Genomic DNA, 24,067 nt, shown 5'->3' on the forward strand with positions numbered 1-24,067 from the left:
TTATTCTTGAGCTGCAAAGATTAGTTGATTAATCAATTCGTCAATCAACAGATAATTAACCCCCAACTATTTTGGTGATCAATTACTTGTCAGTTTTGAAAGAATAAAGAAGAAATGCCAAATTTATTTGGTTCCAGCTTCTTAAATGGGTATATTTTCTGGTTTCTTTAGTCCTCTATGATGATAAACTGATTATCTTTGGGTTGTGGACTGTTAGTCGGGACAAAAGAAACATTTTGGGTTGCATCTTGGGCTTTGGGAGAGTTATTGACATGATTTTTCACCATTTTGTGACATTTTATAGACCAAACAACTAATAGATTAATCAAGAAAATAATTGACAGATTAATTCATAATGAAAATAATCATGAGTTAGAGCCCTAAATGACAAAGACAAAAATCTTTTTTTACTTTGGTCACCATTTTATTATCAAAGTAACACACATGCATCATAATTTATAGACATTATAGACATTTGTATGTTTATGTATTTCTAGGACACTGATATGTGTGTGTATGTGTGTGTATGTGTAGGATTTAAGTCTCTGTAACTTCATAAGGCGGCACAAATTTTTTCGAACATCCATGGATTTCTGTTGCTCAAAAATATGAGTTCTTTCTTCCCTTCCTCTGCTCGGCCTGATGAGGAAAGAAAAAGAATCCAGAGTGACTAAAACAGAATCACATGAATGTTTGTTTTTGTTTTTTTTTTAACAGAAAAGCAACCACAGTATCAACACTTACTCTGTGGATGCTGTAGCCAGTGGCGGTCCATGTAGTAGAGGTAACAGCTCTCAAACTCTCTCTCACTGTAGTTGGGCACTGACACCGGGATGAACGGGTCCATGCTGTCAAACCCTCTCTGATGATAAAACACACAGGTAGGAAGTCAACATGATGGACAAATCTGTTTTCATCAGGTGAGGTTAACACAGAGCCCATCGTCCTCAAAAATGGTATGTTTGAAGATGAAATGATCACACATAAGATCAACATAATTTAACTTCAGAAAAGGCTGAATACATCTGTACACATCAGCAGCATACAGACAATAAACTTGTAAGAAAAAAACATTACTGAAAAATGGTATGAAATGCATCACAGGTCAGGTCAATATTTATATAATACTGATGAAAAGAGGAGGCGAAATCAATAATGCATATTTTAAAATATTAATTAACCCATTATATAATACAAGTTGAAGTCAAGCCCACATAGTCAATGGCCAAGAGATGAATATTATGCATAAGCAGAAGAGGCGGGAGATTGAGACTTGCGGATAACATTAAAAATGATCAAATATTATAACAAACCTCTGCAACAAAACCACCACAAGGTGCAACAGTGTCTCTGACTAAAATGATAGTGAGCAGTAGACAGGATGGGGACCGTACTGACGCATTTGAGAATTTACTATGTTTAAGTTTCTGTTCGGCAAAGCTTTGCTTATGTGCTTCTCCACTGTTCCAAATAACCCAGTTGATACAGAGAAAAGGCCTCTATGTGCTAAAAAAAACTCTGAGACTCATCCTTTGTTGACAAATGTCATATGTAATCAGTTTCCTAGCAATATTACTAGATACAATGGCTGTTTTGTTGCTCACAGACAACAAAAAACTTGAGATATTGTCCACAAAGCAACAGAGATGAATTGTGCAGTCTGGAGGTCAGCTTTGTAATTTCCTGACTAGTGGACAAGGTTAGAAAAGACAGGACAAGACTAAGCTGGTGTCAGAGCTCGAGGGCAAGTGTTATAGATAATACAGTACAGTAAAATGACCTCTGACCTCTCCCAGCAGCTCTTGAGGCAAGTAGTCAGATTTCGAAGTGTAGAGAGACCCGGTCTGAGACAGAGATGTGATGATGGCGCCTCCGATCTGAGACAAGAAGGTGAACGTTAAGGCAACAAAAAAAAACCTGAGATATATTATTATATAATATAATATTTTCATGCAACTGTGGTCAGCGCCTTTAGGGTGTTGTTCTCACCAAGTCATTCTTTATCAGCTTCCTCAGGTTATAAACCAAAGTGAGCTCCTCCAGATCCACCTGATGACAGTGAAAAGGAGACACATGTGAGATCTGTGGGAATTGAAGTGGAGGCACGAAGACAACTATGAGGAATGACAGGACTGTGAATGTGTTTTCTCACAGCGCTCTTATCCTCCTTCTTGATGGTGGATCTTCCCCACAGGGCGTTGACACCATCCACAGCCACGGCCAGGCGAAAGTCTGACCCTGGCTGCCCGCTTTGCTGCCTCAGCTCCTTCATCACCGCCCCCACCACATCGCTGCTGCTCTTTGCGCGAGATATACCCTACAGCGAAGGAAACAATGTAATATGTAGGGAAATCCTTCAGTATGAGATCTAATCACAGTAAGACCACAACAAGCTCACAACAACAGCCACAAAATATTAGTTTCTATGACAAGTCGGGTGCAATATGGCAGCACTAATGTCTGAAAGTTTTCCTTATTTTAGAGCAAATGGTAGCAGAACAAGATGACTGATTGGACAAAGTGAGAAATTCATAGTGATCTTTTCTGCCTTTTTCTGTGTGTGGTACAAAAACATTGCATTGATCCATCACTGTGCTCAGTTCATCGACTATTGATCACCACAAAGCACGGGCAAGGTGAAAGATGAAACTTAAATGATCCCTGTAGAGGAATCGGTGGGGCAGAGGGAAAGAATAGGTAATAGATAGAAATACAACAAACTGATGAAAATGTCTAAGAGGGGGAGATAAACCATCTGCATTTCTGATGAACGCAAAAAAATACTAAGAACTCACGAAAAAAAATCAATAAACCAAGGCGGCATATCCAAACTCCCCACTCGTTTTGCATTTGTATTTCTCAGAGACGGCGGAGGACTCACCTGATCCACCAGCTCTCCTAGTAGACTTCCCTCCTCAGTGAACTCTCTCTTTGTCCACACATAGCGCTGCTTTGTCTTTATCTGGGAAGGAAACAGTGCGGTTTCATTGATAAGGTTTTCATTTGAGTTCCTGAACAAGGTTTCCGATGTTTTTTTCCCCCCAATGTTTTCAATCTTCCCCACACAGGTGTTGCAGAAAATAAGATCTTAGGTTCACATGAAGCTAAAATATTTTAGTTTGTTCCACGATTACTAACAAATGATTACCATCAATATCTCAACCTTAAATCTCAAACCTTTGTGTGATTATCTTGTTTAACAAAATGTGTGTATAGCACAAGTTGCAGTTTATTTGCTTTATTTATCAAAAACCCCAATGCAAACACTCAACTGGAAATTTGACATGGGAGACATTGTTAGACTACATTCTAACTAGACCATTTATCTTATTCTGTGACAGACTGTATGCATAGATTGCATATAAAACTATTGCATTCATATTTGTATTTACACTCTATAAAGCAGAGCCTGAGTACTTACTCATTTTATTAAATTGTCAGAGTTCCTCTCATATGATAAACCACAAACACTATTTGCTAGATGCTACTGTGATATGCAGAGACTCTGTAAATTCAAACTCTTCCTTTTTCTGCAGTATATGTGGGTAAATAAATTCAGGTGGTGTCATTAAGCAGTTCAGTTACTTGTTATCAGCATGTGACAGACTCTGCTGTGAGAGCACAGTGAAGCCACATTTATGGTTTATAAATACCTTCGTGCTTGTTAACAATGTGACACATTTCGCACTCTACAAGTCTTGATTTGAATGCCGTCTAACCAGATTCAAATCAGACAGCGTACCCCATGTAAATTAAGTCTGTTTGATTCTCACAAAATAAAAATCATTACCTTTGAAAGGAATTGCTCGTTGGTGGTTCTGAAGTTGCGCAACCATTCAATGGCTTGTAACGGCTGGTCAAAACGAGACGTGTTATAGGACGAAGGCAGCAGCTCCTTACAGTTCTTCACCCAGAGGTGGGCTGTTTGAGGCAAACACAGAGGATGGTGTCAGTCATAGGATGGTGACTGTTGACACATTCTGTATTTCTGCAATGCTTAAAATGTATGTGTGATGGTGTGTGTGTGTGCTTGTCTCACCATCAGGTATATGCAGCACCAGCCATCCTTGTGTATAGCAGAAGTGGACTGTGTGACAGAGAGACATCGTCTTTCCACTGCCCTTTAATCCATCTGAACAACTCGATAAGGTTAATAAACCAGGAGCATCAAGAGAAGAACAGAGTTTCTGCAGTGTTCACCAATTAAATATAAGACTTGAAGACATTTTAATACCACTTTTCAATAACACTTTTTTGTCAGTACTTGCCAGCTATAATTTCTAGTAATATAATTAATCAATTAATGTGACCTGGAGCCAGTAAGGAAGAAACTGATGGATGGGTTAACAAATTACAAGATAATTTATGTTTTTGCTAAAATTTTCACTTTCACTACCCATTATGAGTTGATGAACTTCCTGGCTACTGTTGTGAGCAGCAGCAACAGTGTTTGCTACAGCTCTGATGGTGCTGACTGCAACTCCACAGAAAAAAGGATGTCACAGCTTCCTGCAGCACAATTCACTGTTGCACCAGTTTCACTTGTAGTTTATAGATGTATAATGTCTCCTGACTGACAAAAAAAAAGTATAACTAATGCTAATGTCTACAACAGGCAGGAACTGCGTGCGTGTGTGTGTGTGCATGTGTGTGTGTGTGTGTGTGTGTGTGTGTGTGTGTGTGTGTGTGCAGATGTTTTAAAGGATACAGAATAGATATCGAAGAGCAGGTTTGCTGTTGTCAGTTTTCTTCAGGTAAGAGATGACCTCCAGTGCAGGCTGCCTCACCATCACACAGGCTTCATTAAATGTCTTCACCTGAAAGCATACACAAGAATCACTACACATGCTCTTTTTCAGGGTGTTCCTGAAAAGTGATACTTCCCTGGTTAAATAAAGGCCAAAAAAAAAAAATTTAAATATGTGTCTCAGACCACAAGATATATTATGAGCCAACAAGTCTAAAAAAATATATGTTTGTGTGAATAAAACATAAACAAGAACCAACCTGTTGTCGATAGCGCCAGGGGAGGCCATGAGGGAACACGGTACGGATGTGTGCAGGGGGTATAGTGTAATATTGTCCAATATGTTTCTCTGACTGACATGCCTAGGAGGAAACAAAGATTAGACACAGACACCATCATGTGTGTTCATTCTGTCTGTTGCTGATCAGCACAAAAGCGGTCTGGACACCGTTGAAGCCAGATTCACTTACTGGATCTTTCTCATGTGTTCTGAAGACTGAGAAGGGCTCAGGTTCTGACTCTACAGCCACAGCCTCCTGCTGCTGGCCACATCCGCTGGTATGAAGGGATCGTACATGCGTTACCTGCAAAGGTTTAGATTGAATGAATGAATACTTTCATGGCGCACAGCTAACATGGGCTTACAAGACATTGCAGGTAACACACATAATACTGTTACCTTATGGGTCAAAACATAATATATTGGATATAAACATAACAAATTGGTGGTAAGCCATTAACAAAAACTAAGCCATGCAGAGCTGCTATGATTAGTTGCCAACTACTAACTTAACTGCCAACTATTTTGATAATTGATTAATCATTTAGAGGCATTTTCTAAAGAAAAAAAGTCCCAATATTCAGATTCCAGTTTGTCAAATGTGAGTATTTTCTGGCTTCTTTAATCTTCTATGATAATAAACTGAATATCTTTGGATTATGAACTGTTGGTTGAACAAAACAAGACATTTGAGGACAACATCTTTCACCATTTTCCAACATTTTATAGATCAAACAACTAATCATTTAATCTAAAAAATAATCAATAATGAAAATAATCGTTAGGTGCAGCCCTTAAGCCAAGTCAACATCCTTGTACGTAATCATGTACTGTAGTCTACATTCATTTTTCATGTTGAGCCGGGATGTCTGGCAGGTTGAGGGTGACATGTTGCTCTGGATGCTGTATGCAGCATGTTCACAATTTTGGTTTGCTTTATATTTCATCAAACCATTTTTCTAAACAATTTTCAAACAACAGTCTTAAAAAATAGGTTCATAGGGTCTGTCTGACACTGAAACAGGTTTTGATTGCTGTAATCATTCCTATGGTTCATACTGACAATTAGAATATCCCTTCCTAATGCACTTTCAATGTAAGTGATGGGGGCCAAAATCTCTTGTGCAAAAATGCAGTTTGATCTGAAACTAATATGAGGTTTCAGCAGCTTGAGTTAGTCAAATCAAGTGGATACCTTCCACAGTTAACGTCCACAGTTAATGTCTTTTTAGTACAAATTCCCTGTGTTATCCTGTTGAGCAGCAATGGGAGGACAGTGACAGAAAGAGGGAAGGCTCAAACTTTGGAAGATATCCACTTGATTTGGCCAATTTGAACGACTGGAGTCTCAAATTTGATTGTGGATTCTGTCTCCCATCACTTACATTTAAAGCACATTAAGAAAGGATCTTTAAATGGTCAGTATGAACAGGAGGAGTGAAGACAACAAGAAAAATTGTTTCAACGTTCACGTGGGCACCTAAAGGTTGGAAAATTGTGAAACAGTGAAACTTTTTCTTGCCTCCTCGCCTTACAAACGGGGCAACTTGTCCTGTATATCACTGTCAGGGTTATGTATCTGCAGCTTCCCAAATAACGCAATGGCACCAGAAAACACACTGTTTATAGCTATCTTACCGTTTGTCGTAGTCTGAAGGACAATCTTTGAAGGGCCATGATCTAAAATAAGGAGGACATAGTGAAATAAGGTTACATTCGAGGCAAATAATGCACGAATACACACACCAGTGTCCTGTAACCTTGCGTAAACACTTAAGTTAGCAGCTAGCTGCTGGAGGCATGTAATCTTCAGGCAATGTTAGCTGTTTGCTAAGCTATTTGAGCACAAATAGCCGTTTACCTGCAGGTCAGTTCATTAAAGATTAAGTGACGACGATTTCTGTGTATATCTCCTACTGACAGACGTCCCAGGAGTCGATTACGGAAAGCGTGAAGTACACACGTCCAGTCGAAGTCAATGTGCCAGATCTGTCACGGACACCGCCATCATGCAGCACTGAGCAGGAAGTGACGTAACGCCATCCCAATTCTTTGTAGCCAATCAGGTCGCACGAGTCAGGCGACAACAACTGGGGAGAAAATGGAGTTTTATCAGACTTTGACACATTTCACCTGTAATCATTCAAGCATTTAGACAATGACAGCTCTAAACACACTTGGGAGGAGATCAATAATGATTAAACCATTTGAAGAAGGAAAGTTGTGTTTGAAAGCATAAAATATTTTGACAGGAGATCCAGGGAGATTTTGCCTCAAGACACAAAGGGCCAATTAAAGTACTTTAAATCCTATAATCTCAGTTGACAAACTGAGATCTATTGTGGCTCTAGGAGGATAATATAAAAAGCAGATGTTCATATGGGAAGAACAAAACTGCATAATTTCATTTTTAACTTGCTTAGTTACTTAATCGTCAGATTTCCACACATGTATGTAGAAAAAGGCACAGCCTAAAGTAAATATCCTTTATATGAAATGTATAGATATGTCTGGTTCACCAAATTTGCAATGAATATGCATCACTAAAGTACGTTATCAACTAAGGTGAGTCCTGTATTATCAGGCTACTTAGTCTCTGTCTAAATTTATTTAAAGGCCTATCCTCTCAAAAGTTTATACTGTGCTCCCATGATGCATATTCCTAAAAGTTGTGTTTAATCAAAATGTCTCAAACTAATTTACATACATGGGTCCAGGTAGTGCCACTACTCTAAAATAGGTGTATTGGTTATTTTCTGGGTCTTGATTTGAACTTGACAGGGCGCATACATACAGCACAAATTGTGGGAGATGAGGGGTAGGCGGGATTCACATGGGCTCACCAAAACCTTTTTACCCATGGGCCTCCTATAAAACTTAATCTGGTAATGTGAATGCCTCAGGACCCAGACTCCCAGGACCCCAGGTTCACTGTATGTAATTTTCTTTGGAAATTGTGTTCTCCAAATTTTTGAATATGCCCCACGACAGCACAATATCAATACTAATGACATTATGAGAAGTCCTGCATCATTACCTCATCATCAAGCTCTGTCTTGTAGATGGGCCCTGAATCAAGATCTATTTAAAGGAACTTTTAGGTGATATCCTCAAATGGTGCATATTCATAAATAAAACTGTGTATTCTTATTTCAATGACCCAAAACAAATGGATATACAGCATATATGTAGCACTGTCTGTTTACTGAGTTTCTAGGTAAAATATAATGTCATATACATAGTACTTGTGCTTAATTGGTTTTTGGAGGTGACTGCACACATACAAGGGGGTGAAGGGGGTGGTCAATAGGGTTCCTAAGACCCCATTGTGGGTTAATTCAGCCATGTGTATAGACCTATTAACAAAAACTAGTTGCAGTAGTAATTAGTATAACCACTTTAACTACTGCTGTTAGCACCAAATAACACAATACTACTAATAATGATGATAATATTTCTATATTTGTGTTGTCGCTGTATTTATGTTAATACTGATTAAATATATTTAAAACATGTATATAAAAATATAAGTTTCGGTGTATGTAATATAAGATATAGCCGTGTTATACCTGCTTAGACACTAGTTCGAGAAAACATCGCTTAGTTTCAAGTCAGTATTTTCTGTTGAACTAATACATAAACAGCTCTATGTTAAGTTTTTCATAAGTGCTTACAGACCAGCCTCCTTTTCACTTGAAAGCAACATGACTTTCAGAGACGTAACTTTTGAGCAGATCCCTGAAAATCCTACCAGCAGTCTACTTTAGCCAAGTCGTCGCCATTTTATTAAGCGTCTAAATAGCCCTCCCCAGTCGCCTATTATGAACCGCAATGAGATCCTGTGCTGTTTTACCTCCTCCTCTGGCCACATGAAAATGGCCACGCAATTGCATTCCCGCACACCCACCAACCACTCTGCACTGTCAGCCTGTAACCTAGCACACACACACACTCACACACACACACACACACACACACACACACACACACACACACACACACACGCACACACACACACGCACAAACACACGCGCACAAACACGCACACAATGCTGCAGCCTTCAGCCCGTCGTCATGACACGTTAACAGCTTGTATGCATACGAGAGCAGCACAATCTCAGCCATTATTACTGGCGGGAGCGATGTAACTTTCCCCGAGAGAAGTGGGCAAAAAAAAAAAATAAAAAAATAAGATCCAGTGTAACCAGTCCGCCACCTAGCTGCGGAGACGCGCCTACGGAGATCTGTCGACTGTATGATTATGAAAACACCCGCGCCAATGTTGTTGCACAGTAGGCTCTGCGCTCCGATGAGACCGAAACTCGGTTTTAGGGGGTGTTTTAACCTCCGCCGGCCGTAGTTATGTAATCAAAGCAACATCTAATGCACCAAAAGCTCCGGATTGCTGCTGGTGCGAAGGGGAGAGCAGGACAGCAACACCTTAACCTCCTGCCTAAACGCAGTTGGCTCCGGGACGCGCTCTCGGGTAAGTAGCCTACGTAGCCTTATTACAGCTTGTCATGGCAGTCTGTATTAATGTGTGCAGGCCTGTCATCATCAGCGAGCCCAGAGCACTGTAGGGTAGTGAGAATTTTGTGCATCCGCTTTGCGCTAATTTTATCCCTTGTTGCTGAGTGTGTTTCCCCCCTCTGTTCTCCGTGCATGGTGATATTTCTTATTTCAATGTTGCTGACACCAGCAGAAGGGCTGGCAGAGGACAGATAGAAGAGAGAGGAGAAAAAAAAGGTGGCACGGCACTAATCCACATCACAAACACTACCCAGCGAGCACATTTTTTGATGCTGCGTAGCCCCCACTTCCATATTGAGTTTTAATTTGCAGCTGGGTGTGTTTTAGGAGGCGTAAATGTGGGATATATTTCGTTATGGAGATAGGAGTGACGACAACAACAACACGTGCATGTGTGTATCATTTGTAAGTGCGACAGCATCAGGCGGATAGTGATTTTCCGAGGTGCGCAAAGTCATTATGGAGAAGGAAGCTCCTGTTGACGTCCCAGTAAACCAGTGATAGGTTGCTCCAGTGCGGTAACACCCCCACTGCCCATACTGTATCTACAGTAGCAACATCAGTCAGCCTACGCAGCTGCGACCTGGGTACACAATGTACGACCAACACACTTCTGATACACTAACTAGGGGAAAGTATGTGTGTTTGTGTGTGTATGTATGTGTGTGTGTGAGAGAGAGAGAGAGAGAAGAGGAGGAGGAGGAGAAGGAGGAGGAGGAGGAGGAGGAGGAGGAGGAGGAGGAGGGAGACTCACGTGAGAAACTTCCCTGTATATGTGGAGTGAGGCTGCTGCACTGACTGTGAGGCTTTCATGGTTCAATATTTTGTGATGCCATCACAGCAGCCTAATTTCCAGCTGGGTTTGCTCGGCTCATGCTGTTGTCAGGCAGATGATAATGGTGTTGTAGTTATTGATGATAACACCGTCATGGGATGGTGATGATGGCTGGAAATATGGTGGGCCATTATCATGATTTAATCGTCGCCTCAGCGCTGCCGAGGAACCACACTGACTACAGTGTCAGGTCCACCCATCATCCTGTCACTGGAAATAGCTTCTGGTCTAATGTTAGAATAATTTTGAGTTATGTTTGAGAGGTATAGCTATGGAGAGTATAAAAGGCGATTAGTATGCACTTTGACTGATGTTGAATGGGTTTGCCCTTTTAAGTTTGAAAACCTGCCACTCTTAGTCTCTTCTTATAGTCTCTTTGCACAACAGGAGTGAAACCCACATGGCTCGAGCTTCTCCTCGGGCCTGTATCCTCTTCAGTTTGCTCTTCTTCATACGGGTCAGGCTTGTAGTAATGGTGATGATAGAGGTGGCTGCAGTTATTCAAGAGGACCACTGTCCATTTCTACGCTCATTTTATTTTATTGTGAGGAGGTTTGGCCTTGGAAATGCTTTCCAAAACTGTTACATAACAGCAGTTACTGGAACAGATGTTGATTTGAGCTCAGTATGATTCAAGGAAAAGGGTTTGGGTGTGGAGGGACCAAGAGGCAGGAGAGATAGCCCACTGAGCTCTTAAATGAAAACATTATCTGAGATGCTCTTGTAAGTTTAAGGGGGCAGTTCAGTGTGTTGAGAGACAGTTAAGCTATTTCATAAGAGGCTCTTGGGAGAGAGCTGAAAAAGAATGCTTGGCAGGGTGTGTTTTATTAGAAAATGGATGAGTGTCTGTCTCCCTTAATGAGAGAGAGAGTATAATGAAGGAAGCATGACAGAAGATGCTGCTTCCCTTTGCCGTGGTAGGTTAAAAATTGGGCTGAACGCGGTACGAGTAAGAGTGAAAGTTTTTCTGGTGAGGAGAATGTTATTTTAGGGTGTGTTACTTGCTGTAATGTCACATTAAAAGTCCATTTACAATGGGGTCAATGAAAAGCTTACTTGACTTAGAGGAAGCAATGGGAGGAGGAGGAATTTGCACTCCTTTCCAAAAATAAGTTTTACCCTTTCCTACGGATTTGTGTTACCACTACTGAAAGGGGAGGAGGGGAACGGTCGGATCGTGAATGGAGGGATTTAGGTTGGAGAGGAGGAAAAGAACGAAGTGGAGGAGGAAATATGGTTCTGATTAACATGGATACAGTGCATGAGTTGACCATTTTACTGTGTGGTCTACACAGAGAGAGAAAGAGAGAGAGAGAGAGAGAGACAGGATGGGACCAATAGAGAATGCATGCAAAAGCTTACAGCCAAACATGAAAAGGGGAGTTTCGGAGAGAAAAGAAAGTACAGCAGAGCAGAGGGAAGGGTGGGAGGAGAAGTGCTTGTGGGAGTAGCTGAGAACAGAAGGAGCAAAGACGGTGGGGAGAGGAGGGGAGGAGACTGGATCAAGTGTTTGAATAAGTGAGGAGCTGATTGATTGATATATTGATTTGAAGAGAGGGGGGCACAGTCAGGATTAGAACATAAGTAAAAGTGTGGCGGTTTAAGTGAGTGTGTGCTGTCTTTCAGAGGTGCCGTTATTTACCGACTGTCAGAGAGAACTAGCTGAGGCTGTTTTTTAAGAATGTGAGTGAGTAGGTCTCTCTTCCAGTTAATGCAGAAATTCTGGGAATTGGCAGCGTTGATTGGTCTCCTGGGTTTTCTGTATGATGAGATCATCTCTGTGGACACAGACTTTAGCACCTCTCTACAGCTGCCTGCGGGAAGGGGACTTTCCCCTCAATTCCTGTGCTGCTGCTACTCAGCATCTGAGCTCACTGAAATGACTAATCACTGGCCTCTCTATCTTTCTGTCTTTGTCTGTCTGTCTGTTCCTTCCCTCTCTCTCTCTCTCTGTCTCAAACTTACTCCTTCTCAGCTCAAGCCTAAAAGTACAAGAGAGACCTTCCTCCGCTGGATGAAGGAGCCTAACTGTACTGTTACAGACTGTTAAAGGATCTTTTTTCAAATCTCCTGACCTACACCTGCAGGCTGCTCTCAGCACTTGACCTCACCAGCCCCACCGGAGGCATTTAAACGTGTTATACTGGGAACCCCACAGCACCCTGTTTCTCCCCCCTGACTTCTCTGATGGACCAGAGAGTGAAGGGGGGTACCCCTCCAACCACGAACTCCACTCTGGACCCCTCCCCTGCACCTGAAGATGCTGACCAGGACCAAGTGGCGGAGAAAAGGAGGAGAGGTGAGGGGGAGAATGGAGATGTAGGGAAGAAAGAGGAGGAGAGAAGAGGAGCTGGGAAAAAGAGAGAAGGAGACAAGGGGGCAGTACTGGAGTTGCTCATTGAGGGGCGCTGTGGAAGCGCAGGGCAGCAACAGCTTCAGATATCTGGCAGAGAGACTAGCTGCCCTGAGGGGAATGTACGACTCCGGATTGGACTCCAGGCCAAACGCACCAAGAAGCCGCCCAAGATTTTGGAGAGCTATGTCTGCAAGCCCACCATCAGGACCTATCAGAGACAGGCCAGGGGGGGACTGCTGAAGGGGGATGGAGAGGGAGGAGCGGGCCAACAGAGTAAAACCAGTTCTACTCCAGACGAGGCAACCAGGGAGAATCGCTCAGGCTTGGATGCTGTCCAGACCACATCCAAACAAACTGCATCTGCTGCTTCACCACCAGTTGCATCATCATCATTATCATCGTCATCATCATCTTCGTCATCGCAGCCACTGTCTTTATCATCGACATATACTACAGCTCCTACCCCAGCCTCAGTCCCTGCCATAGCCAGCCAAGGGACCAAGTCTGCCAAACAGGTAAGTTAAGGGCAATTTACCTCACACGCACACAGTCTTGTCATCTGTCAATGTTAAACCTATTATTAGTTGAAGTTAGCTTAAAGTGGGAAAAAACCCAGAGGGATACAGTGACTGAAGGTATTAAAGGCACAAATGTTATGTAGCTCTGTTTTGCTTTTTGGAGTTAACCACCAGACATGTTTATGTGGTGCAGAATTGCCCCGCTTTGTGCTCAGTTGTAATAAGGTCAAATGAACAATTGTCTCAATACTGAAACCTAAGCAGCGCATTTGAATAAACAGACCTATAAATAGGATAACAGCACAGCAACCACTTGGAGCTATTACAGACATTGGTCCATCAGTCCTTATGACAATCACCCAAAGGGAAGCTTATTGCTTTAGCTGCACAAACGCCACTCAAGCTGCAGCATACCAAAATTACAGGACAAGTACGAAATGTCAAGCCTTCTCATCTGTATTAGTGGCAATTTATAGCTACCAATAGCACAGCTTTCTCTCTCTCTCTTTCTGTCTCTGCCTGGCTCTCTATATCTGTCCCTCTCTTCTATTTTTACATCCCCTCTTTTCTCTACCTGCTCTCATTTATCTTTCACTCCCCCTCTGTCCCTGTCCCACTCCCTTCCTCTCTGCTTCTCTGCCTTTGTATTTCTCTTTTCTGTGTCAACCCCATTCCTGTTTCCATCACCTCACTATCTCCTTCTACTCAGTGTGCCCTCCTTTCTCTGCCTGATTGAGTCATTTTGTCCTCAGTCTCTCTTTTAATGGGCAGACAAAAACAAAAACATTTTGGTTATTGTGTCTTCTCCATTGTCCTTCACTGTTGTCATCAGCAAACTAATGGATGTCGCAGCCATTGCTGTCTATGACTGAGATTGCGTGTTTGCATTCCCCAGGTTCCTATCAAACTGGCAGATAAGACAGAGGCGAATTCAAATGGCTCATCTGAGAGAGTGAAGAAAGAGAAGCTTCCTAGCGTCAATGGCCAGCCAGTACCTGCTGGACTCAAACCCTGCTCGCCCACAACAGACCAGACAGCTTCAACAACCTCTTCCACCCCATCCATCCAAACGCTCTCTGCGACGGAAACCAGGAATGAAGGAAAAACCTCCAAGAAACATAATGGTTTGGTGCAGACAAAGAAACAGAAGGGGCTATCGAATGGAAAAGGCTCTGCTGACAGCCTTGGCAATACCCCTTCTTCGAAAATCAAAGTTGGAAAACACAGCAGTTCCTCCTCTGTTTCTCCCATGGACTCGTCTACAAGACCTCCAGTCTCCACCAGCTCCTATAAGAGTAGACCAGACTCTCCTTGCTCTCCCTCGGTCACCCCTAAACCACAATCCTCCCCCACTGTGGATCCCTCTTCGGCCCAATCCCAAGATCAGGATCCCTCCCTACAGCCCTCACAAGAGAAAAAGAGAGAGAAAGAGAGGAAAGTGAAGAAAGAGAAACGGAAAGAGAAAAAATCAAAGCGAGATAGGTTGGAGGCTGAAAGAGCAAAGAGTGAAAGCAGAAAGGAGGAAGGCAAAAAGAAGAAAAAAGAGAAAGGGAAAGATGGTAAATCGAGGCACGGTAAAGAAAAGGATGAAAGACATAGGACTGATGATACATGGAGGGATGAACTCAAGACTGAAAGAGGAAAGGCTGAGAAAAAGAGTGATAAGCTTACCCCAGACGGACAAAGAACAGAAGATAATAATGCAAAATGTGGTGAAACAGTTGACTGTGGTAAATTAGATAAAACCTCTAAAGTAGTGAACCCAGGAAGACCAGATGAGAAGGACAGGGCGGACGACAGTTGCAAACCAGTTAAACAAGCTGAGCCAGCAACAACAACAGGTGACACCAGTAAATCAAAAGAACAAGATGTCTCAAGACATTCAACTGTGCCTCCAAACCACCCCTCTTCTTCTGCTCCTCCCTCTCTGCCCACTCCTCCTGCCCGTGCCCCCGTTTCTCCCCCTTCCTCCCCCCAAGAGCAGGACAGCAGACCGCTCAAGAAACGTAAAGCCAGGCGGCCCAGCTGGACCAAGCTGGTGCACCGAGCTCAGAGGGCGGAGAATCAGGAAGCCCCCTCAGATTCTCAGCATAATCCTTTACTAAGTTTTCCCCAGAACCCCAAGACGTCCCTTCCTGCCAAGACTGCTATTCAGCAGACTGATGAGTCACACCCAGCTCCCTCTAGCTCCTTAACCAGCAGCTCCTCCCCTCTCTCTTCTGCAACCAAACCTTCATCCCCAAAGCAGAGTCACCCCACATCAGATCCTAGCCCCCCTGCTTCCAGATGCCCTGTAACCCCTTCCCGAAAAAGGGGCCGCCCTAAATCCCACACCTCTATCTTAGATGAACCTCCCCCTAGACTGTCACCAAACGCCATCCCAACTGAGGTGCCGCCTTTGGGGTGTGACGGAGTTCAGAAAGCCCCTGTGCTGGAGCCAAGTCCAATACTGCAGAGTGCTGCACAGTCTAAATCCAGCCCGAAGAAGCGTGGCCGTCCTCCCAAACGACCCCTCCCTGAGGACCAGAGTGGAGATGCACTGAATCAAACTGATGATACCCTCAGGAGTACAGATTTTCATCCTCCTGAAAAGGGAAACAGGCAGCTAAAGATCAGGAGGCTGATAAATGAGATGAAGAAAAGAAAGAAGAGGAGACTTCACAAAGTAATGCTGTCTGGGTATGTAGGGAAGGAGGCAAGGAGAAGCGAGGCAGCAGATGGCGAGACCTCTTTAAGAATGTGTAAATCGATAGAGACTACAACAGTACACACGCTCTCAGCCCTGTCCTCCTTTGGGGGTAAGCTGGGCCCTCAGATCAATGTTAGCAAGAGAGGGACCATCTACATGGGCAAGAGGCGAGGACGCAAGCCTAAAGCTCAAACAGCTAACCTAAATTCCAACTCCCAGAACTACACTCAGTCGTCTCTGTTTACCAATCCCTCTGAAACATCTCTCTTCTCATCTAACCAATCCCAGCCTCCTCCCTCTCACCCCTTTCCCTCCCCATCTCTCACCCACTCCAGTGGGGCCCAGAGCCCTTACAGTGAGGGAAGCGTCACAGAACCTACATCCCTACTTTTTCCTCACCCTTTCTCCCTCCCTTCCCCATCATCCTCCTGTACCTCCCCCCGTCCTCCCTCCTCCTCATCCCTCTCTCCCTTTGTGAAGAAGAGTTGTCCATGCCAGGGAAGGCATCACTTCCCCTTTCACCAGTCTTCATGTAAGCTGTCCTGTCCCACCCCTCCACTGCATCACACACCTGGCTCTCCTGGCCACCTAAAAGAGGCCACCCCCTCCCCCAGGAGCGAATCGCACAGCGAAGAGACGTTGCCTAGTGACAGCGGCATTGGAACGGATAACAACAGCGTCTCTGAGCGAGGGGAGATGAGGGGAGCTCGAGGCATGCTCAGGTTGGGTCAAGGGTCAGTGATTCTAGGGGGTCAAAAACACTCCTCTTTTGTGGACCGTTCCTCCTCTGTCTCCTCACCCCTCTCTCACATCCCTAGACACACAAACCCCATCACCAACTCGACTACTCTGGAGCAGCACAGAGATAGACACAGGCACAGGCGGAGGGATTACGACTGCTCCTCTTCCTGTACTTGCTTGTGCCCGTGCCCCTGTCCAGGACACAACAAGTGCACTCATTCGGACTATTATTCTTGCCTTGGGCACAATGCACTGAAGAGACAGAAAAATAAACACAAGAAGAAGCACCAGCAGCTGCACATGCAGGATCCAGAGTTTCTGTCTGAACTAGAAGATCTGATCGCTCAATTCAGCGAGGTCCATATCGGAAGGAGAAGTTGGGCAAGGACAGGATTGGGACAGGGATTTGATGGGAGTGGAAACGCTGCTGGGGGAAGGCGCCATCACTCTTCCTCTCATTCTCTCCGCTCCAACATCTTCAGGATCAATCTGAATGGCTTTTACTCGCCTCACCCTTCATCTTACTCTGCTAATCCCTCCTTCTCCCCCCAGCCTTTCTACCCCTGCCAGCCAGTGCATTGTAACAGAAAGCCGGACCGTAGGCAGTGCGGTTGCCCTTCAAAGTTCCAGGAGACCATTGAAAATATGGGCTTTTACAGCAGCTATCCCCCAGCCACAACACTTTACCACCACCTACCCAGCTCCTACCCGCTTCCATCTCCTCACCAGTACGCCCCACATCAGCCCCACCATGCCCACTTCCTCCTCAACCCTGCTAGATTCCACAGACGCAGGAGCAGGTTGCTGAGGGAGGGAGCTTTAGGAGGAGAGGTCGAAGGAGATATGGGAGGAGGCGGTGGAGGAGGCCCACACCTCAGCTCAGGGTTCACATCCAGCCTCTCCTGTGGCTGTGGCAGGAGCGAACACAAACACAAACACAAACATCGTCACAGGCAATGTGAGCGAGACATGGATGACGAGGAGGAGTTGCATGAGGATGAGGAGGAAGACGGTATGGAGAGAGAAGGGCTGTCCAGTTCAAAGCCAAGGTCAAGATTCATTTTAGGGCAAGGAGAAGGAGTAAGGAAAGGGACAAGAGGAATGGGGAGTATGATGTCGCCTTGGTTATGTGAGAACGGAAATGATTCCTTCTCCTCTGCTGCTGCCTCATCATCTTCATCTTCAACCGAGAGGTTCAAACATACATCTCTCACCTCACTGGGCCTGGGTTCCTCTCACCTGTCTTCATTTGGAGGAGGCTGGGGTGGCCTGGGCCAGAGTTGGACTAAACTCGGGGGCCTTGGAGGTACAGGATTTGGAAACTCCAGCTGGAGATCCTTCAACGGGGAGCGACACACAGGCCGAATTATTGAATCAGACGGAGAGGACGATGATGGGGAGGACGTTCAACAGTCACATCTGTACAGGACGTCCCCATCCCCGACACATACCAACCTGTTCACATCAGCTGCCATGGCAACAGGGGGGCGCGGTCTGAGGAGTGGATTGGCCAGTAGGAATCAAGGAAGTGGAGACCGGTCATGGAGGAGAGACGAGCCAGCTTGGACAGAGAGGAGAGAAGCAGGTGAGTATGTGTAAATGATTTAATCAATAGATGCATGAATGAACAGATCACAGACATGTCTTTGCTTCTGTTTGGTTCAGTATGAGATTTAGAGCTGTGACTAACGATTATTTCATCATAGACTAATCCGTCGATTACTCATTGATTAATCATTATGACTATAAAATGTCAGAATATTGTAAAAAAAAAAAAAAAAAAAAAAAAAGCCTGTTATAATCTCTTAGACCTCACAATGACAAATTGTCTGATCAACAGTCCGAATTCCAAAGATATTCAGTTTAATATCATTTAAGAGAAAAGCCTCAAATTAGTAGACAAAACTAACAATTTTTTAGCATTTTTGCTTAAAAAATAACAACTATTTGATTATGAATATAGAGGCTGGTTCATTTTCTGTCTTGTTTAATCAAGTAATTGTTGCAGCTCTAATGAGGTTATGTCAGCTGTAGATGCAATGGACGTACTGCAATGTTAGTATTTCTCTGGCTGGAAACTGTCTGTGCTGATAAATGTAACAAAAGCTCCATTGTTAACATTGTTTCTTGACTTGTGTGAATAATGCATAATTGTATTCTGTTATATTGTTTCACTGAGAGAAAGTATGAATATATTAAAATATTGACAGTAATCTAGATAATATTGAAAATCCAAAATCAACTATGCTTATCATTGAATACAACAATATCAACCAAATCATAACAGCTAGCTGACTGACAAGGTTTTATACCAAGAGCCTCTTTTCACTTTCGCAATATGACAGATTTTTATATTTGCACAATGTGGAAATGAGATCGTTGCAGCAATAGTTTGCCCAATATAGTGACAGCATTGCTTTTTCTCAGGTGTTGTTGAGCCACACATCAAAGCCTGGAGAGTGTTTGAGAGGAAATCAGACTCCGTTCTTTTTATAGCCAATTTCTGACTCCTTCTGCTGAGCAGGGGACGTGCTTTACACGCAGCCACTCAGCAACCACTCTGTTGGAATTTTTAAAAAGTGTTATAGCAGGAGAGCAGCATCTTGATGGGAATCTGCCAGAAAATCTTTGAAATCTTCCCGGTCTGTAGCGAACCGCACACAGTTGCAGCCCAGGGCTACCCAGTGAACACAGTCATTAGTTAACCGCCACATTGGCTATTTAAAGCCTGGCCTATCCCTCACTGCTGGCCAACAGGGCCTATTTGACTTGGAAAAATCCAATAAGGAAAGAGTGGTCAGTCTTGTTAGGGACTGTGGAAAATGGAACAAAAAGATAGATGACCTCAGAAGTGATTGATGAAGGAGAAGCATAGAGGTCAGAATGGGGGCAAAAAAGCTTGTGAGGAGAAAATGTTGTTTTTTTGAAAGAGATGGAATACATTTGACATCAGTTCATCATCTAATTAAACACACATGTGTTTTGAAGTACAGCACACTAGCATGGGCACACACAGACACACACACACACACACACACACACACACACACACTTTTCCCTCTCTCCCTCCCTCTTGCCCTGTCTGTTCACCCTTTTGAGATTACGTTCCACATTAAAGGAATGTGCAAAAACAATTTGTGTACAAGAGTGTGCACATTATGCACTGTAAAAAGTATGCATGCAGCACTGGGTTTGTGACCATTCTTGTGGTTTTTTGCTGTGTGTGTGTACATAAATCACTTCTTAATGCATTTCCCAGAAGTGATCTGGTCAGAGGAAATGTTGTGACTCACCTAATCTGTGGTCCATCCGCATGACTCAGCCTAGAGTGGCCTCACCTCACACCTCCTGCTGGCTCAATCACTGATGCACATCTGTCTCATTTCCTCTCTGCCACTTACACCCCACCCTCCCCTCCTGTCTCCCTCTTTCTGTTTCAACGACTGCAGGTTTACAAGGTGACTCAAGAAGCCGGGGGCAGCAGAAAAGTGTGCCAACACCAGACAGCGTGGAGGTGAAAAACAAAAGAAGGCCAGGACGGCCCAGGAAGCACCCACTGCCCTCCACTTTATCTTCCCCCACACACTCCTCTGCAGCTCCCCCCATGTCATCACCCGACCTCTTGCCAGGATACAGCCACAGCAGAGATGGGAGAGAAGTGGGAGGGAGAAGAGAAGAAAGGGGCCCGGAGAGAGATCGAGGAGGAAACGACACAGTGCAGCAGGTGACAGAGTCAGAGCTGCAAGCCAAGAGGAAGAGAGGACGAAAGAGAAAACATGGTGACTCTCCCTGTCATCAGAGGTAAACGCTCACAACTCCATTACATAGCACCTGAGCTGGTTGACTTGAAAATACAATACAGCCACTCACTACTGCTATATTAACCCATCGTTTTCAGCACTGTGTGCTAAACCAGTGCCTTTTCTTTCTTTCTCTTTTTCCTCTCTATCATTCTATCTCTCTCTTATCTCTTTCCTTTTAGTGTCGCCGAGGATAAACCGGAGTGTGACACCCCCACTGAATGTTTTAGCCAATCAGATGTCGACCAGGCTCCGTCCCAACCAGTAACCGTCCAAAGAGAGGAGAGAGCAGATGGTCCTCCCAGGAAGAAGTTTCTGAGGGCTGGTCTTTATTCTGATGATTATAAAACTACAGAGTGAGTTGACTGAATAAATAAACAAACTATTATAACAGTCTTTTGTTATCATTTATCCATTTGTTTATTTAATGCTCTGTCCCTTTTCTAGTCCGCCCTCTCAAGCTCAGCAGTTATGCAAAGGGAGTATGGACTACACCCCAGGGGAGCATGAGTTTAGCCTTTTACCTGCTCCTATCCATGTTGGTGAGTAGAGAAGAATATGCAAACTCCGCTGTAGTTTGTTGCAGCTGTGGTAGTTTATTTAAACTCCCTTTGTGTCCTACAGGGAAGTACCTGAGGCTGAAGCGAATTCATTTCCAGTTGCCCTATGATGTTATGTGGCTCTGGCGACACAACCAGGTACTGTAGAGCTCCACAACACAGCAGCAGGAAATTAAAAGGTCAAGCTGAGGCATCTTTGAAGTAAAAATAGTGTTGAAAGGAGATTTGTGAACTTTCATTAATCTAGAAAGGTGCAATTATCATGTTGTTTTGTTACAGCTTGAAAGGCAGCCAGCTGTCCCCCTGAAGAGGAAGCGGCGTTACTGTGAGTTTCTAGTATTGGATGTGTCGTCTTCAGGTTTAGTTGAAGGGTCAGAGGAATACTCTCATACAGTATCTTACTCTATTTCTCTCTCTGCTTTTTAATTTCACTCAGGCCGGGTAAAGGAGAGGACTGTATCCTCTCACCAGACAGCGGTGAGTTCCTGTCACTACAAGCTGTTGAATTTGGGCAAAGAATGCAACCTTGACAGTTGTAACTCCAAAACTTACATGCATTTTCTCTTCGTTGTACAGGAAGAGAGCTCTAGTGACATTACCAGCCTCTTTCCTCACCTCGACATGGAGCCTTTGACCAGCAGTGAGAGGTACGGAACGAAAACAGACAACAGTGATTCACATTTCAAGATGAACTCTTTAATACGCTGTTACTAAACTAATGTTAGCGTTGACAGCTAAATGATGTGCTGAATGTTTCTCCCTCTGTGCTGGGCCAGGAGCTTTGTGGTGAAACACCACGTATTCCTCGTGAGGAACTGGGAGCTTGTGAGAGACAGACAGATCCGAGTGAGGATAGAGAGGGAGAGAGAGAGGGACGCAGAGGTAGAAGAGAGGGACTCACAACGTCTGTCCTGTGATGGAGCCAATGGGGACGACAGCCACATCAAGTCAGGTCCATGAAGCAAGTGTGTGTGTTAGTTTTTGTTTCTGTAGGTGTTTGTGTATGCATACGTGTATGTGGTTGAACACGTTTTCATTTTTACTGTACATCTGTATAGACTTCTTTTGGTGTCCTGTGTTTGTGTCTTTTTATTTTGTGTGCATGTATGTGTGCGTGTGTGTGCTCCGCTTACAGCCTGCCGTCCTCATATTTGGCTTGTCTCTCCATATCATACTCAGCAGTACAAACTAAGTGGTTTTCCAACCACAGAATTTCAGCCTGCAGAAATGTTTCCCTATTTCTGTCATCTGCCGCTGGTGTCCAAGAACCCAGCAGGCACCAGCTTTCCCCATTAACAGTGAAACCACACAGTTTCCATCAAAGACTCCCTGACTGATTACAGATAGGAATCAAAGGGAAATAAGGACACTCGCATAATTACAGATACATCTGTAAAAGAAATGATGTGCTATTTTGATCCCTTCCCTCCTGCACTGCCTTCACTAACATATTCAGTATATTGTGTGACCTCTGACCTACAGATCAACAAGTGGGGGTGGAGGTGACGGTTATCAGCAGTGATCCCCGCCAGCAGAGTCAGGACACCTCCAGCTTGCTCACTGCCAGCCCCTGTGTGAGTGAACAAACGCAGCTCTACCTACGGAAAATATCTTTTCTCTCAAATTTCCACAAGTATAAAGATCTGTTTTAGTAATTAGTTGTGCATTCTCATTCACCACAGCCCACCGAAACCCAAAACAGACAAGAGGAGGAGGGAGAAGAAGAAAAGCGAGGGGAAGAAGAGGTTTGCAGCAGAGAACAGAGGAGGAAACGACTGAATGATTTACTTTTGACCCTGCAGCATTCATAAGCTAACGGAGAGAGGTAAGTAGAGCATAAGATACAGAAACAGGAGAGAGACTCAGAAGTATATGCGCTGTTTTGTTGACCGTGCCTCTGCGTAGGTGGGACCACTCCGAGAAAAAGGACCAGGCCCACTACAGGACAGATGGACAGGAACTGATGTCACAACATGGCTATTAACAGTAGCAGCGCCACAGAGAACAAGCCAGAAAGGAAGAAGAAGAGTTGGACAGTTATAGCGGCCGATAATGCAAGAAAGACATCTCACACACTGACAGATGAGTGTGTTGAACCTAGCGCTCTGAAGGGCATCACACCAAGGATGAAACCATGGCAACACATCTTTTGTCCAAACGGCAAGGGATGAGAGAAACAGATAAACTGTCCCGGATGAAAGAAACAGACCAGCTGAAATGAATTTGCACTAGTGCTGGATGAACAAGCACACTAAAGACTGTATGTATGCTGAGTGGACACACTATAAACACACACACATACACTTTGATTGCTCTTACTTCAGCACCTTAAGCAAACTTGGGAAAGACAGACATTGCTCTGAGACTGAAAGCAGACATATATGGTATTCAGAATTTTGGCTCTGAAGTTTCCAAGAGACGAGGAGCTCACACGCTGCCCAGGGGGAACAAAAATGTAGCCTGGGCCCTAAGTAGGTCAAAATTGAACCCTCATTTACTCGTTAAGCTTTCAAAGTCACATTGCACCTTTGGGAAATGACATGAGGAGAAGTGAGCCAGTTTAAAAGCTGTTGAGACAGTGTTAGGGTTTTCTTCACTTTACCAAGACAGTGTCTGCTATGTACCAGTGAATAGACAGGGGAGGGGGTGGGCTTAGTGATAGGAATGTTGGCATCGCTGCAAGAGAATTTCTAATGAGGTTTTAAGAAAGAAGTTATTTTTGAAAAAAAACACAAAAAAAAAACAGCTTGTCTGCTAAAGAAATGGACGAAATATATTCATGATAGGAATGTTTATTGTTAACTATTTTCAGTATTGCTTCCTGGGGAAGGGCGGGCGGGAAGGGTAAAAAAGTGTTTTTGTTTACTTCAGACTGCCTTTGAGAATGTTTCACTCTTTGCTCCAGAGCATTGACAATCAGAATGTCTCGGGGGGGTGAAGGGGGGTGTGTGGAGAGGGTGGGTGGGTGGGTGGTGGTGGGGGTAGGGGGGTAAGAAAGTAGAGAGGAAAAG

General features: G+C 44.0%; 2 protein-coding genes across 5 annotated transcripts; one reads left to right on the forward strand and one right to left on the reverse strand.

Moving 5' to 3' along the window:
• Window positions 1-404: 404 nt before the first annotated feature.
• Window positions 405-8,967, reverse strand: dap3 (death associated protein 3). The gene is made up of 14 exons (XM_042423541.1): window positions 8,881-8,967; window positions 6,889-7,117; window positions 6,666-6,707; window positions 5,218-5,331; window positions 5,008-5,109; window positions 4,709-4,817; window positions 4,040-4,132; window positions 3,791-3,921; window positions 2,882-2,962; window positions 2,153-2,317; window positions 1,990-2,049; window positions 1,788-1,877; window positions 745-862; window positions 405-639 (listed from the first exon to the last, which is right to left on the reverse strand). The coding sequence occupies exons 3-14, from the start codon at window positions 6,702-6,704 to the stop codon at window positions 554-556; spliced, it is 1,188 nt and encodes a 395-aa protein (XP_042279475.1). The 5' UTR covers window positions 6,705-6,707; window positions 6,889-7,117; window positions 8,881-8,967; the 3' UTR covers window positions 405-553.
• A 68-nt stretch (window positions 8,968-9,035) lies between these two features.
• On the forward strand, window positions 9,036-23,911 carry LOC121905344 (histone-lysine N-methyltransferase ASH1L-like). 4 transcript variants are annotated; one of them, XM_042423537.1, is made up of 14 exons: window positions 9,036-9,513; window positions 12,368-13,263; window positions 14,162-18,281; window positions 20,146-20,497; window positions 20,679-20,852; window positions 20,944-21,038; window positions 21,121-21,194; window positions 21,336-21,381; window positions 21,493-21,533; window positions 21,633-21,703; window positions 21,833-22,008; window positions 22,539-22,630; window positions 22,739-22,881; window positions 22,962-23,911. In XM_042423537.1, exons 2-13 carry the CDS (start codon window positions 12,580-12,582, stop codon window positions 22,865-22,867), a joined length of 6,054 nt encoding a protein of 2,017 aa, XP_042279471.1. In that variant the 5' UTR covers window positions 9,036-9,513; window positions 12,368-12,579; the 3' UTR covers window positions 22,868-22,881; window positions 22,962-23,911. The 4 variants fall into 4 exon arrangements, with proteins under 4 accessions (XP_042279471.1, XP_042279472.1, XP_042279473.1 ...); XM_042423538.1 differs by lacking the exons at window positions 22,739-22,881; window positions 22,962-23,911 and having other exon boundaries at window positions 21,833-22,021; window positions 22,539-22,623; XM_042423539.1 differs by lacking the exons at window positions 22,739-22,881; window positions 22,962-23,911 and having other exon boundaries at window positions 21,833-22,017; window positions 22,539-22,619.
• The last annotated feature ends 156 nt before the right edge of the window (window positions 23,912-24,067 follow it).

The sequence above is a fragment of the Thunnus maccoyii genome, chromosome 10 (assembly GCF_910596095.1).
Source record: "Thunnus maccoyii chromosome 10, fThuMac1.1, whole genome shotgun sequence".
In the NCBI taxonomy this organism is placed as follows: Eukaryota; Metazoa; Chordata; class Actinopteri; order Scombriformes; family Scombridae; genus Thunnus; species Thunnus maccoyii.